The sequence below is a fragment of the Oryctolagus cuniculus genome, chromosome 13 (genome assembly GCF_051225735.1).
Source record: "Oryctolagus cuniculus isolate XC-2025 breed Fujian yellow rabbit chromosome 13, ASM5122573v1, whole genome shotgun sequence".
In the NCBI taxonomy this organism is placed as follows: Eukaryota; Metazoa; Chordata; class Mammalia; order Lagomorpha; family Leporidae; genus Oryctolagus; species Oryctolagus cuniculus.
In genome coordinates this window covers 92,044,343-92,060,672 of record NC_142879.1, presented here as the reverse complement: position 1 = coordinate 92,060,672, position 16,330 = coordinate 92,044,343, and the positions used below count along the sequence as shown (strand labels likewise).

At 44.2% G+C, this 16,330-nt stretch overlaps 1 protein-coding gene across 3 annotated transcripts in view; it reads left to right on the top strand.

The window, feature by feature from the left end:
• The window catches only part of LOC100342241 (WW domain-containing adapter protein with coiled-coil), an 86,850-nt gene extending 71,152 nt beyond the window's left edge, over positions 1–15,698 (top strand). Inside the window, exons 6-8 of one of the 3 annotated variants that reach the window (XM_089312415.1) lie at positions 2,103–2,251; positions 3,459–3,577; positions 14,993–15,698. In XM_089312415.1, coding sequence (XP_089168541.1) covers positions 2,103–2,251; positions 3,459–3,577; positions 14,993–15,164 — 440 coding nt within the window. In that variant the 3' untranslated portion in view covers positions 15,165–15,698. The remainder of the gene's footprint in view (positions 1–2,102; positions 2,252–3,458; positions 3,578–14,992) is intronic. The other 2 variants (XM_089312414.1, XM_089312413.1) reach the window with 2 other exon arrangements.
• The last annotated feature ends 632 nt before the right edge of the window (positions 15,699–16,330 follow it).

The following is a 16,330-nucleotide window of genomic DNA, read 5'->3' as shown; positions in this document are numbered from 1 at the left end:
GGACATGAACCAGTGCCCATATGGGATGCTGTCACTTGAGGCAGCGGCTTTACTCGCTATGCCACAGCACCGGCCCCCATCTTAAATCCTTACACCCGTTATATTCCATCTTCTAGGTTTTTGTTCTTTGTTGTTTATCTTGGTTCTTTTTATTATTTTTACTTATTTATTTGACAGGTAGAGTTATATACACAGAGAGAGAGAGACAGAGAGAAAGGTCTTCCTTCCATTGGTTCATTCTCCAAATGGCCCCTATGGCCGGTGCTGCGCCGATCCGAAGCCAGGAGCCAGGTGCTTCCTCCTGGTCTCCCATGCGGGTGCAGGGGCCCAAGCACTTGGGCCATCCTCCACTCCCCTCCCGGGCCACAGCAGAGAGCTGGACTGGAAGAGGAGCAACCGGGACTAGAACCCAGCACCCATATGGGATGCTGGTGCTACAAGGCGGAGGATTAACCAAGTGAGCCACGGCGCTGGCCCCTGATTCTCTTGTTTTAAAGATTCATTTATTTGAAAGGTTGAGTTAACCAAGAAAGATCTTCCACTCCCGAGTGACCACAGTATCTGAGGTTAGGCCAAACTGTTCTAGGAACTTGGAACTCAATCCATGTCTCCCACAGGCCCCAACACTTAGACAGTCTTCTGCTACTTTCCCAGGCCCATTAGCAGGGAACTGGTTAGAAGTAGAACAGCTGGGACTGGAATCGGCACCTGTAGAGGACACTGGCATTGCAGGCAGTGGCCTGACCCACTATACCACAGTGCACGCCATCACCCATTTTCTAGGTTTTTATTTCAAGAGTTCCAGTTGTAAGTGCTTCAGCTGTTTTCCCAGTCCTGTTCAAGTTTCCAGGTTGTTACTAATGCTTTGTAGGCCTCTGTGCTTCTGTTTGAATTTAGGAAGTAATGTTTTTAGTTCTTACAGCAGCTGTGACCCAGGCTTCACTGCAGTCCATAATTCATAAGTTTCTTACTGCTGGACCATCTGCTTTCAACATAACCTCTCTGATCTCTCAAGCTGCACAGCTCTCAACACAATGTATCCGTATTCTTAGAAATATCTACAATTGTCTGGAATTTTATCAGCACTTCTTAAAAACTTCTTTAAAGATTAGCTATCTTTATTTTAGCTGGTTTTGGTAACACTAGCATTATAGTAGTATATGTATTTCCCTTTTGTAATGTTTTTAGATGATGCTTTGGAATTTATCTTAAGGTATTACTGTAAATCTGTAATATAGTGTGATTTAAGTTGCTAATAAAAGTGTTTTACTCCAAAGCTGAAAATATACTGTGATATGCCTTCAATCTTCAGAAAGCATTGTTATATATTTGAAGAGCTGAAGTTTGGGCAGGTCGATGTTTGATTATTCTAAATACACACACACACACACACACACACATACACATTATATTTGAGAGGGAGAGACAAAGAGATCTTCTGTCCAGTGGTTTACTCTCTAACTGGCTGCAACAGCTGGGACTGGGCCAGGCCAAAGCCAGGAGCCTGGAACTCCATCCAGGTCTCAGATGCGGGGCTCAGGAACCTGGTGTTTGGGCCATCTTCTGCCGCCCCCCAGGACTGTTAGCAGGGAGGTATATCAGAAGCATAGGAGCTAGGAGCTGAACCAGGCTTGCCCAGCTGGGATCTGGTGTCTCAAGCAACAATTTGCATAATGCCTGTCCTGATGTCGGGTGACTTTTGGCTACATGATATGGAAACAACCCAGTTCTTGCCTTGAACTAGTGGTCCCTCTTCAAGTAGAGTAGCACAAAGGCTCTTGAAGTCCTTTTACTAGGCTGTGTGGCAGGAGACTGAGCACAGGACAGTGCCCGAGCCTCAGCGAAGCAATGAGGGTGCTGAGGGGCTGCTGTGTGAGGTTAGGCTCAGGCTCAACTCCTTGCTGTGGCCTTGGAGTCCTGTGCTGGGTGTGCTGAGCTCTGACACAGAGCTCGTTTAGTCAGTGAGTCCACGTGGGATGTTGGTTTCTGACTTGGTTGGGTAAGTGTTCTTTGGGGGACCTAGTAGAGTGATGCAGAGAACTTCACCACATACTACAAAAATTCTTGGTTTATTTAAAATCAGTTACTTCGCTCTTTCACAGCCCAGCCATCTAATCAGTCTCCAATGTCTTTAACGTCTGATGCGTCATCCCCAAGATCATATGTGTCTCCAAGAATAAGCACACCTCAGACTAACACAATCCCTATCAAACCTTTGATTAGTACTCCTCCTGTTTCATCACAGCCAAAGGTATGTCACTTCTGAGGGAAATTCGCGAAAGTTCCAAGTTAACAACTGTTAATTTTTGAGTAACCTTATTATTTATCAGCATTTTGATGAGGGAGCAAGCAAAATGTGAGTTTCAGCAAACAGATCTTATTTCTAGAGCTTAGAAGTTATCTTCAGTCTGTTTAAAAATAGTGCCTAAAAGTGAAATGCATGCTAATATTAGTTTTCTAGTCCCTGAGAAAATCACTGCATCAGATCCCTTAAGCAATGGAGGTCAGTTCGTAACTTTCAAAGTTCCTTTTCAAGTTGGTTTAAAGAATACTTGGATATTTGAACTTATGTGGAACTTCCTAAATAATATGTTCTTTATGAAAAGACTTTTTGATTAGAAATGACAGGTTGTTAATATTCTGAAGCGTCAAGACTACTTAGATTTGTTTTGGGTGAATTCTTAGAAATCAAAAACCCTGTTGCTTTAGGACATGACTTGATCAAAACGCCTCCCTCTGTTTTTGCCTTGTTGCTGTAATTTGGGGCTTTTATTGTAAACTACTTTTTTTTTCTTCCCTCTCTGGCTCCTGATTAAAAATAATATACATGTCCCATAGGCAGCCATAAACCTGTATGGGGTGATAAACATCTCTGTTATTCAGAGACGGGCTGTAGCTCATTCTGTGGTTGGGCCACTCTGTATTTTCTCAAGAAGTTATTGAAATCTGAGCGTGCATGTTTGTATGAACATAGATAATTGGTTTTATTGCTTTGTTTTGATTACAGAAGTAGCAGTAACTGAAGAGAGATTAGAGTAGATTGGAAGGAAAGCTGTAGTGAAAAGTCTAAAGTAGTTTCTTGGGCTGTTGTGTAATTTTATGGTTTTGACCTTGAACTAGTTTATGATTTAAGTTTCAAAACTTAGACTGTCTTCTAGCTATGTGGCATTTGATAACTTCTTTTAAAATTCTGGATTCAAGAGTCTTAAAGATTGTTAGCTAGGTTTGCTGGGGGCAAGATATGGATTGGATTGAGAACCTAACTTTAATTTTTACAATTAAATATGCTTGTATCCAGTAGTAACAATTTTATTGTGAAACAGAATTAAGACAACTGTTAAAATCACTGGAGAGTAGAAATGATAGGAAGTTTCATTGACAGTAACACTTTGACTTTGCTCTAATTTCGATGCTGTCGGTGTGCCTGAAGCCTTCCTCACCAGGTTTTGCTGTTTCAGGTTAGTACTCCAGTAGATAAGCAAGGACCAGTGCCCCAGTCAGCCCCACAGCAGCCTGTGACTGCTGACAAGCAGCAAGCTCATGAACCCATCTCTCCTCGAAGTCTTCAGTGCTCAAGGTAAGTTGATGTGTGTTGAAACTGCCTTGTGGTTTTCTTTAAAATGACAGAGAGTGCATTGTTCAGCTGTGATTATGGAGACTAGAACCTGGTCTTGGGAGAGGTCATGGACAGCCAGGCTTAGCAGTGTACAAAGACAGATCTTCCATACAACAAAGGGAAGGAATGCTGTCTCCCGCAGAGCGGCCTGGGTTATTTTGAAGCCAGTGGCCCTTTTCTTTAGACTTTACAGTAGGTGGGATTATGTCATACTTGCAAAAAAGACATCTGATTTTCCTTTATTTGTTGGAATTAGATCACTTCTGACCTCATAGCAGTTTTCATTGAGTGTATTGAAGCTATGATCGCACACCGCAAACGTGGGCCAGTGTTTACCAACCGGTGTGTGGCAGGCTTTCCTTATAGCTTGTTCTTGACCTAAACAGATTGGTTTTCAGATCTGCTATTTGCCACTATATGTGTTTTCACTTCATGTGTTCATTAGTAATCAACTTGAAATGAAACTTGTTGATTCAAATGGGGCGTCGGGGTCAGCGTCAGCGTCCTAGCTTCGTGTGTGGCGTCAGGGTCAGCGTGTGTAGTGTTGGGGTCACATAAACGTCGTGGGCGGGGCGGCTCAGTTCATCAGCGGGCGGCAGCGAGGAAGGATGCAGTGGTGGTGGTAGCAATTCTTCTAAGAAACCGAGAAGTCGGCAATCAGCGAGGAAGCAGAGGTAGGTGGGCCCGGTGTTGCTGTAGGCCTGGGCAGTGGTGGTGAAGGAGGCAGCGGTAGTGAGGGTGAGCGGTGGCTTGGATAGAGGCAGTGGTGGCGGCTCCGTGTCAGGCGTCCTGGGCGGGGAAGGGCAGCTCTGCCCCGGCCTAACTGAAGCCTGGGGCTTGCTAGGTGGGAAGCCTCAGTCTTCGTTGGTGGCAGCAGCGGCCAAGGACCAGGAGAACCAGGAAGAGGTGGGCGTCCTACTTTGGACAGCGCAGTTCCTGGGCAGGCAGCGGTGGTGGTGAGGAAAGACAAGGTGGCGGCAGGGCCATTCTGGTGCAGAGTCCGGCGGTCAGGAGCGTCAGTGGCTGGCAAGGAAGCAAGTAGGAGTGGCGGTGCTGACGCCATGGGCAGCAGTGAAGCAGGTGGCGGCGGGGGCTCTGTGTTGGGCAGCGGAAGAGAGTCCGGCGGCAGTGGTAGCTTGAGATGGCAGTGGCGTCAACATTAGGTAGGCACTACAGATGAACAGGTTGGGGAGGAAAACTGGTCATAACAGTCATATTATACAACATGAAGGGGAAGGAAGATAGGCAGTCAATTGCAAGGGAGGTTTCTCTAGCTTTGAATGTGCCCCTTACACTAGCTTTAGGCTAACAGCCTTTGGGTGTCATTTGTCACATTCATGGGGGCGCACATATGATGTGGGAGCTAAGTTTCTCCTTGGGATGTCTGTGCCCTGTGTCCCAGTGCCTGGATTTGAATTCGGGATCCATTTCCAGTTCCAGCTTCCCCGCTAATGTGTGTCCTGGGGAGATATCAGATGATGGCAAAAGTGTCTGGGTACTTGTCAGCTACGTGGGAGACTGAGTTCCTGGCTCCTAACTTCAGCCTGACCCAGTCCTAGCTGCTGCAGGCATTTAAGGAGTGAGGGAGTAAATGGGAGAGCTCTGTCTCTTTGCCTCTTAAATAAATAAAGTTAAAACTCTTCAAAAGTGGGTGATCTTTATCTATTCTTAAGATTTATTTCAGAGGCAGATACTCATACCCATGCAGGTACATGCACATGCGCGCACACACACACACACACACACACAGTGCAGGAAACAGACATAATGAGGGTTCTCATCTGCTGGTTGACTTTCTAATTCTCACAACTACTGGGCCTGAGCCTGGCTGAGTTGAAGGTTGGAGAATTCATTCCGTGTTTCCAGCAAGGGTGATGGGTATCCAAATACCTGGGTCCTATCCACTGCCCTCCAGGTCCACATTACAGGAAGCTAGACTCAGGAGCCAGAAACAGGTACCCGATTTCTTGAGCCATCACAACTGCCTTCTCCATCCACACTAATAGGAATCCACTAGAGTCAGGAGTCGGAGGTGGATACTGAACCTGGGTACTTCCAGGATGGAATGCAGGTGACGTCAATTGGCTTGGTAATCAAAATTTCAAATCCTTGCCCCTCTGAATTCTAAAAATCATTACAGTTTAGTAACAGTTTTAAAAGGAAATTAGGAATTTACAACGTGTTTTAATTTCATTTCCTTCATACATTTATTTCTCTGCAAATAATCTTCATCTTTTTCATGTGTACACATACCTTATGTAAAATGCTTTGGTCCTGTGTGAGGTTTGTGATGTTATGTGTAGTTTTTTTTAACATATCCTATGTATAGTTAATACATTTCAATAATTGTTATTTATTGAATGTACCTTATTTTCTTAGTTCTATATTGAGTTTCTGCAGTTTTGGCAAATGGGTAAGCAGTTATATGGGGAACAAATTAATGTGCATTTGTTTTCTTTGTGTTTCTTTTCTTTTCATTAGTGTTTAGCATACTCAGTGTGCTTTGTGGACACAACTGTAAGAACACAATGATATTGCCTTCCTTCCTCCCCCTTTCTCCTTTCCACTGTGTTTCCTTCTCCTTTTTCTTTCTCTCTTTGGTTTAGATTTTGAGCCAATTTTCAAATTACATTGCAGTAAAAAGGCTTAATACTTTACCAGATAAGTTTAACGAAAAAAAAAAGTTATACTAGTTTAGTGAGACTATAGACAACTACTGTAAATAGTAATTGAATAGAAAAGTGATTGTTTCAACCGTATGTGGTAAATCTTTAAGTAATTATAGATCATTAAAATTGTGGGCTGACACCGTGGCTCAATAGGCTAATCCTCCGCCTGTGGCGCCAGCACACCAGGTTCTAGTCCTGGTCGGGGCGCCAGATTCTGTCGTGGTTGCCCCTCTTCCAGGCCAGCCCTCTGCTGTGGCCAGGGAGTGCAGTGGAGGATGGCCCAAGTGCTTGGGCCCTGCACGCCATGGGAGATCAGGAGAAACACCTGGCTCCTGGCTTTGGATCATTGTGGTGCGCCAGCTGCAGCGGCCATTGGAGGGTGAACCAACGGCAAAGGAAGACCTTTCTTTCTGTCTCTCTCTCACTGTCCACTCTGCCTGTCAAAAAATAAAAAATAAATAAAAAAAATTGTGGGTAGGATAACATTCTTAACCATCAGTTTCACACATAGGCATAAAAGAAAGTTTGACAAACTGTATTCGCATCAATACTGATCCACACAAACATTTCTTTCTATTTGATTCCCAGAGATTCCTCCCAGCAGTGCCTAAGTGTTCCTTTTCCCCCACATCCTTTGCAGCATTTGTTACTCTGTTGTTTGGATTTCAGCCATTCTAATAGGGGTGAGGAGATATCTCATTGTGGTTTTGATTTGCATTTCCCTGAAGCCTGAAGATGTTGAGCATTTTGCCATATGTTCGCTTGCCCCTTGTATTTCTTCTTTCAGAGAATTATCTGTTGAAGTCCTTTTCCATTTCTGAACTGGATTGATTTTGTTGTTGTTGACTTTTTTAAGTTGCATATATATTTGGGATGTTACTCCTTGCAGATAGATGGTTTGCCACTATTTTTTCCATTCTGCTGGATTTCTCTCCACTAGAATTGTCACGTCCTTTGTTTCCGAGTTTGATATGGTCCTATTTCCTTAGTTTTGCTTTATTTGCCTGTGCTTCGGAGTTCCCATCCAAGAAGTTGTTCCTACACCAACGTCTGAGTGTTTCCCTTACGTTTTCTTCCAGCAACCTCATAATCTCCATAATGCCAGGTCTTAAATTGGTTCTTTGATGTATCTTCAGTTGATGTTGATTTTTGTATGTGAAGAGAGATACGGATCTGCTTTCGTTCTTCTACGTATATGCATCTAGATTTGCCAGCACCAATGTTATCCTTAACTCCACTGTGTGGTCTGAGCACTTTTTTGTTTTACTTTTTTTTAACTTTTATTTAAAGAATATGTATTTCAAAAGTACAGCTTATGGATTACAATGGCTTCCCCTCCCATAACGTCCCTCCCACCCACAACCCTCCCCTTTCCCACTCCCTCTCCCCTTCCATTCACATCAAGATTCATTTTCAATTCTCTTTATATACAGAAGATCAGTTTAGCATACATAAAGTAAAGATTTCAACAGTTTGCTCCCACACAGAAACATAAAGTGAAAAATACTGTTTGAGTACTAGTTATAGCATTAAATCTCAATGTACAGCACATAAGGACAGAGATCCTACATGAGGAGTATGTGCACAGTGACTCCTGTTGTTGACTTAACAAATTGACACTCTTGTTTATGGCATCTAACATCTTGTTTCTCAGTAGACACTCTATGGTATTTTAATTGATTTTTAGTCTTTTTCTACTGATACTGGTGTTTTGCACGGACACTATGATACGTTCTTGGTGCATTAATAGGTTGGTTTGAAAGTCCATGATACAGCAGCTGTTCTTGCACAAATTTGCATTTTTAAAACAAGCGTTCAGAGTAGAACTGGATTGTTATTTTTAATTTGTTATCTTCTGTGGAATAGAAACTCCACCAAAACAAGTAATGGTAATGAAATTTGTTTTTGCATTTTTTATCCACCTTGTGTTCTTGTTGTCTAGATTTGTCATGACCCCTTGTAGCATTTTAATAAATAGATAAATTAAAGAATAGTGAGATTGTCACACATAGGGAAAATACAGGTTTTCTTTAACAGTGCTTCTCAGTATTCAATGTGTATATTGAACAAACGGGGGTCTTGTTAAAATGCATATTCTGCTTGGCACTTTGGGGCTGGGGCCCAAAGATCTGCCTTTGAACAGGATCCCAACTGATGGCCATGCTGCTGGCTTTACTTGAATAATTTTGTCCTAGAGCAGCACTTTACAGTGAAAATATGAATTAGTGCAAAATGCTTGTTCACTTCTAGTACCCTCATTTGAAAATGATGTGAAATCAACTTCAGTAGTTTTTTAGCCTAATATACCCAAAGTACTATCATTTCAACATTTAATTGATATGCTGAAAATTATTAAGGAGTTTCTTTACATTTTTTTTGGACCAAAGTGTTTAAAATCCAATGCATATTTTGCATTTACAGCCCATTTCAGCTTGGACTCGTCACATGTAGTGTGTCCAGCATGTCACCCATGATTGGTAGTGTCCACTGGCTGGGACAGTGCAGTTCTGGAGTGTGCTATCTAGATTCGCAACTCCCTTGTAGTTCTATAAAGAAAGTTTGATGTGCCCGATTTCTGCTGTACTCTGTTTATGCAAAGCAAGGTCAGGATTGCTGGGACCTTGAGCTACAGAGTACAGCTCATTTTAATTTTATTCTTTGTAAGTGCACATTCATTATAGAAGACTTAGACAATACAGGGAATGGAGGAAAAATAAAATCACATCAAATCCGGTCATTGAGTCAGTTGCTACTTTTCCATAGGAGGAAATTTTTATGCCATGAAGTACTAAGGTTGTATAAAACCTTTCCAGATCTCTCTATAAAATGTGTTTTATACACCTGTATTTAGTATTTACATATTGGGTCAGCAGAAAGTTGATGTTGACAGTGTCAGTCTGAGAGGACTGACCAGGAGTACTTTTAGTGTTCAGGGAATAGTAATACCCACCTTTACCCTTAACTAATATGTGAAGTAATCTTTTAGTTAGGTTTTAGTCCGAGTACCTGTACTTGGATGACACTGGGCACACTCCTGAGTTTTCGTGTATATTGTCTTGTGAGTGTTACAAATTTGACTGAAATCCTGTATATGTAATACTTGTAAAGCAGGTAGTTAAATGCTTGGTCATTAATGCCTAAATTATTAGATTTACTCTTATTCAACTGGATGTACAGTGTCAAGGAACAGTCATTTGTCATTCTTTGGGACACTGGCACCCAATATTGGAATGCCTGTTTTGCAAGTTCTGCTTCCACTCCCATATCCTGGGTGAGTTTGAATCACTGCCATACATGCCGTATACCTGGCTTGAATTCCTATCTTAGTTTTCTTCACCATCATTTACTTAGACTCACAGTGTGATCTGCATAAACATTAAGTAGTCGAGTTAATAATCTGGGGCCAAGCCATCTAATGCCCAGCAGTAGAACTAATGCTTGACAGCAGAGATGATTCTACCCGCTATTAGCAAGACATTCAGTGTGTGTATATTTGACATAGGTAGGTAGTGATGGAACAAGGACGGAAGCCTCAGCCATTTTAGGTATCTGTTACCCTTAACCTTCTCTCAAGGGACCAGTATAGTCTCACAACATGGTGTTTTCCATCCCACCCCCTGCATTCTGCCCCATGCTTGGAAACCAGGGGGCCAAACTTGAAAAACTTGTATGGAGAAGCTCATCTCTGTTTACTGCCCCCCTACCGCTAGTGCACCTAAGATATAAAAAGGTCCAGCCCACTGGGGTCTGGGCACTCTGCTGTGTATTTGTGTGTGTGTTTGTGTGTGTGTGTGTGTGTACGCATGCTTGTGTGCTAGCTGTTCGTCACCCATCTCTGTGGATTTATTTTCTTTGGATAAGCTTTGTCTGGCTGTGAGTTCGTATTCTGTCTTTTCTCTGATCTGCACCCATTTGCTTATATTTGCTGCCCCGTGTGAGAAGTAGAGAGAGGGGCCAGCATCTTGCCACAGTCTGCCACTCTTGTATTCTCTGAATGAGAGCTGTGACTCCCCCACCCTTCATCTGGACAAATTCTTCCCCTTTTTAGTGTCTCCTCCCGCCCCTAACCTTCTCTTTCCTACAATCTCCTTTTTCCCTTCTGACCTGGAAGACCCTATTCCAGAACATTTTCTCACTCCTGCTTGCACTTCTCATTTTGAGCGAATTCATAGCCAGAGCCTTTGCCTGATCTCATCACTACATGCCCACATCGGACCTAGGTCTCAGCCCATCAGATTGGTAAGAGAGGTCACTCTCACCGCATGCTGCTGGGGCAATGCTCGTGACCAGTTCATCCTCCCTCGGAGGGCCTGGGTGTTTAGTTGGTTTCTATCGCTGTTTCCTCTTAGAGGACTCAGGACTGAAGTTCTCGGTTGAGGTGATTCTTTCCCAGGGAAGCCCTGCTACAAGAACCTCTTCCCTCAGACCATAGTTTGCTTAATCCATGGGCTCCAAATTTCAACTCCCTTCCAGCCTGCCTCTGAAAAGAATTGCACAAGCTGGGGACTGAAGGGGGAGACAAAGACAAAGCTATTATTCCACCCTAGCGTGAATTTGGTTTTTTTTTGTTTGTTTGTTTGTTTCAAAATTCTCTTAAGATTTTGATAACTTCACACAGAGAAAAGGCAAATGGTCAGAAGCCCCTATTCCAAGCCTTTTTCCTCCATTGGGGTCAACTCTCACTCTGATTTCTCATGGAGGAAAAAGGCCTGGAGCCGCCCCTTAAATCATCAGCCTCTCCACCTCTCCTTTGTCCCCCACCTGATAAGCTGGCCTCTCAGGAACACAGGCTTTTGCTCACTCCATTCCCCCTCTTTCTCTAGCGCCTCCTTTTCCCACTCCACTGGCAACAAGGAAAGTGACCACCCTTCCAGCCTCTTCTCCTCTGAATTATCTTTCTCCTGCTCTTCCTGAGGGAGCTAAAACTCTGTGTAAGCTCTCCGCCCCTCCCTCATACCATCCTCTCTGAGATCCTGGAACAGGAGTGTGACCCTCCTCCCTGCCCACCCCAGGGTCCTCCCAAGCGTCCATCTGGTGATTCCTGTCTGGCCGACCCACCTGATTCCCCTTCATTAAGCCTCCTCTGAGGTCAGCTCTTCTCATTCCAAGCCCACAAACCAGAGAAACACTTGGAATCTCCCTTCGCACCCTCAAGTTTCCCTTCCACTGTTCTCTCAAGGATGCTGCAGCCTTGGGACCATGCCCCTCTCCTTACCCTTGTCCTCTGTCTGGCTCCTCCCCACTCCTGTCACCGGCAGCCAAAACTGCCTCTTTCCTCTCTTCCTGACCTCTCCCCTCCAGTCTCCTCTGCCAGTCCAGTCCCTCCCCCTGGATGTAGAAAGAGTGTAAAGGCTAGCAGAGTGTGTATTGCTCTGGAAAGCTCTGCACCTGAGACATGCCAAGCTCCAAAGACAATGCACTGTCAACTCCAACTAGGAGCCTTTCTCACTTCTGCCCTCCTTTCGGGGTCCATTTGGTGCTCAGCACCTCCCCCAACAAGAGCTTAAGAAAGGACTCTGCCTGCTGCTCAGATGCAGTGAAGCCTGACTTCAGCACCACCACCCACACTCCCACACTCCACTCTTTCCCACAAGCTCAGCCCCTGCTCTCTTTACAGTCCCCCCTCTCTGTCCTAACTAAAATAGTCTTCTCTACCTGTCACTTCCACCTCCTATGAGCCCGAAAATCCTAAAATGTAATGTAATGGAGCTGCATCTCACACTGCTCCTCTCACATCTAAGTTCTCTCTTGCACAAAGAGAGAACCTCTGCTCCAGCCATCTCTAATAATATATTTTGCAGAACTGTCAAAGAAAAACCAAGGAGCAGTGGTAAGTCCTGAGCAGCTTTGCTCCAATGAATGCTCCATGTCTAGTCGCCTCCCATCTTTTCCCCTCCATTGTCTAGCTTGTCATTCTCTCCTGTACTGTGTCTTATATATGCACATATTGTATGTCTATATGGGAAAATTCATTAACAGCTCTCTGTTTTTATTAGGTTACTCTTGTGTTAGATATTTGAGAAGTATTTCCAACTACAGGTACTCTTAAAACTGGTAGAAGGCATTGGAACTTTGGTAAATGTTTTCATAAGTTATTTGACAGCTAAAATTGTTTGCTAAGTTTTCACTGGATTTTAGTTACTGACAGTAAGCAATTTTGAAAGCCTGACTTGTTCCCTCATTTCTCTAGTCTATTCAAGATGGGAAACTGATTCTGCTCTGCAGGACTCTTCATCAGGATGTACAGTTTGATCTTTAGACCTTATATTAGACAGTTTGGATAGGGTGGTCTTAATGTTTTGATCTTACATAGAAGGACATAGCTGTCCTCATTGGCATCATCTTACCTTACAGGAAGAAAATTGTCGTAACATGCCTATGACTGTAGATTTCCAGTTCAGGCCACCAGAGATTAGGCACGGGATTGAGCGCCCCCTTGGCTGACATTCCTAAAGGCTGCTTCTGTGTTCTGCTTCAACAGAGACTAGGAGAAAGAGGAGTGAGTGAGGCAGCAGGAGCAATGTAAGGATAGGTGGCAGGCCAATTAATGGCCGCTTTACACCATGATCTGCCATTAAGAAGACCCAAAAAGGCCAGTCCATCCCTGAATAGCACCTGTTTAGGAAATGAGGAGTCAGGGCATTGGGCACGTAGCTGTCATGAAGAGACCTGTCGGCTCTGACAAGAGCCAGGCCACTGGAAGCGGAACTGCCCTCGGGGTTGAAGGACTCCTGGGTCAGAACCACAGACCCTGTTGGCCCCAGGCTAAAAAGCCTTTCCCTCTGCCCAGCTCCCAGAGTAACCACCGCCATCAGGAGGACAGCCTAGGGTCAGTACCAATCAAGGCAGACGCCACCTATTTGATACTAACCTCCTATTCAGGCCAGCCCTCCTCCCCGGCCAGCAAGGTGATGGAAGTCAATGGGGTGTCTTCCCCAAGGAGGTTCACACCTACCTTACTATGTCTCATCCAGGGCTACATGTGAAGAGACACACAGGTCGGGACCTCACAGATTCCTTGGCCGTAACACACCTGATTACTACTGAACCCTTTCTGTCAGTTTCCATTTGCGTCTCAATGGGAAAACTCCCTCCTTTCTTAGATCCTGTAACAATGACTCTGTCCTGTGGTTTGCACCCTGTGTATCTAATCTGCTTGTTAGACACCCTACAGAAAATGGAGCAGTCAGGCATAAACCTGTCTTTGCATGAACTGGACAGAGACTCTTGCTTTCCTATATCCCCCATTGTCCTCATTTCGGCATCGTCCCCACCATGGGCAGTGTTTCCGATTTGTCTTTTTATCCTCATAATCATTTGCTGCCATTCCTACCATGTACAACTAACATGTTTCAAAACCCCTTACAGGAGGGTTTGACTGCAGGAGCAACACAAGGCTGCTTGCTCTCTCCTTCTCCAGTCAGTCCGATACAGTTAGCACGAGGCAGATACCCTGCCCCACGTCTACGCCCCATATCAGCAGGAAGCAGCCAGAAAGAAACCGGCGCCCCACCTCTTTATCTATACTCAAAATAAGGATTGATGGAACAAGGACAGATGCCTCAGCCATTTTAAAAAAGCTCTGGTTGCTCATGCCTTTTTCAAGAGACCAGTTTCATCTTACATCCTGTTGTTCTTCCCCCCACTGCCTGCATTCTTCCCCAGGTTTGGAAGCCAGGAGGCCAAACTTGAAGAACTTGTATAGAGACACTCATCTCCACCCACTGCCACCCACACCCACCCTGAGCCCACCTAAGATATAAAAAGGCCCTTCCTACTGGGGTCTGGGCCCTCTGCCAGTCTGTGCTCGCTGGCAGTTTGTCCAACTCTGGGAGTTTCTTTTCTTTGGCTAAATTCAGTCTGTCTGTGAGTGTTTTTATTCTGACTGCTGTTGATCTGCACCCATTTCCCTTACATTTGGTGCCCCGTGTGAGGAGGCACTGCTCTGTCCCCTTTTCCTTACAGTTAGCACGAGGCTTTCTGTTCAGTCTTTACTTCAAAGTTTGTACGAAACTATGTCAGAAACTACCTGACACTTGGCAGCTTCTGCAAGGTTCTGGCCTGTTCTGTAGTCTGTGTGTGTGTGTGTGTGTGTGTGTGGCTAATAGTCAAAAAGCAGACTAATACTAGTAAAATTATGTTTCTCTGGGGTGTTTTGGGTAGGATGCAAAGTGATGAAAAAAATTTTTGCACCTAATGGTTGACTTTTGAAAACTGGTTTTTTGCTTTTATTTCTTTAAAAGACATAAAGGCACAGTACAGATAGTGACAGAGTGACGGGGGCCTGGGGTCTTCCATCCACTGGTTCACTCCCTAAATGATTGCCATTGCCAGGGCTCGCCAGAGCAAAAGCTGTGAGCCTGGAACTCCGTTGAGGTCTTCCGTGTTGGTGGGAGGGCTCGACTATTGAGACATCTGCTGCCTTGCTGGGCGCATTAGCTGGAGGCTGGATCAGCAGTGGAACAGCTGGAACTGGAACCAGTGCCCTTCTGGGATGCTGGCATCACAGGCCGTGGTTACTCTGCTGTGCCTCAGTGCTAGCCCAAGTGAGGAGCAGTTATGCAGACAGTTTCCAGGTTCATAGAAGTATCTGCCTGTTGATTGTGGAGAGATGCATTCTGGTTTGGGATGGCTAGAGAAGTAGGAATGTAGAGTGAGATAAGTTGAAAGGAGTAGGGTTCTCTGTGACCTTCTGCCTTCTCTCTAGGTTTTGTGCTGGTTCCTGTTCCTGCTGTCTCTTGCTCCTTGGAATTAATCAAAACCATTTGTGTTTACTGCTGAATACACAAGTACCTGAATTGAATCTGTTATCAGGAGACACTGACTTGATAAAGGCTACTAAGTGTTCATTCATGAAATTTCCCTTTTTAAAACTCTAGGATTAATGATTTAGGTTTAGCATAGCTTTTAATATGATGTATATGACTTAAGTTAATATTTTAGCCCTGCAAATGTCCCACTTAATTTGATCTGGGCTAGTTTTATATATGCCAGCATGTAAAGTTTTAAGCTTTAAAATTTGTTCATACTGCACAGATGCACATGCAGAGTTGTCATTTTTTATCCAAGCCTAAATGTAATTTTGGTTTTAATTTGTCTCCTATTTAGCCCCGATCTACTTTGTTAAATCTAATTTTATGGCTTTTTGCAATTATCATTTTCTTTTTATCTCTGAACACCTTAATTGTGAAAACCTTTCAATAGTCACATCTTTGGATGGCACGGAGATCTCTGCCCATTGGTCCAAGTCTTTATATAATAAATATATAATATAAAGCTTTTATATTGACTTTTACTTGATCTGCATGTTTCTTACAAGTACAATAAACTTTCTGATGTACTAGGATTCAATTCTCCCTTACAAAGCTTTATATGTCCTGTTTTTGTGTTTGCATAAGTGTTTGTAACTTTTTGTAATTCTTTGTCTGAGGCTATATGTGGGGACATGCCTGAAGAATGGCTTCTTTGTTATTGTTAAATATTTATTAATTTGAAAGCTAGGGTTACAGAGGGGCAGAGAGAGTGAGAACACTGGTTCATTCTCCAAAGGGTTGCAATGGCCAGAACTGTGCCAATCGAAGCCAGGATCCAAGGCTTCTTCTGGTCTCCCACGTGGATGTAGGGGCCCAAGGATTTTGGCCATCTTCTGCTTTCCGAAGTCATAGCGTAGAGCTGGATAGGAAGTGGGGCAGCCGGGACTCAAACCAGCACCCGTGTGCGATGCCAGCACTGCAGGTGGCGGCTTTACCAGTTTTGCCACAGCGCGGACCCCGGGAATGGTTTCTTGAATTGTGTGTGTGTATGTGTGTGTGTGAGAAAGAGAGAGAGAGAGAGAGAGAGAGAGAGAGAGAGAGAGAAAGAAAGAGAGAAATAGATAAAGATTTTTTTATCCACTGATTCACTTGCCGGATGACCACAATGGCCAAAGCTAGGAGCCAGGGACCCATTCCAGATCTCCCACATGGGTGGCAGGAGTCCAAGGACTGGGGTTGTTTTCTACCCTCCTAGATGCATTAGCAGGGAGCTGAATCAGAAGCAGAAGAGC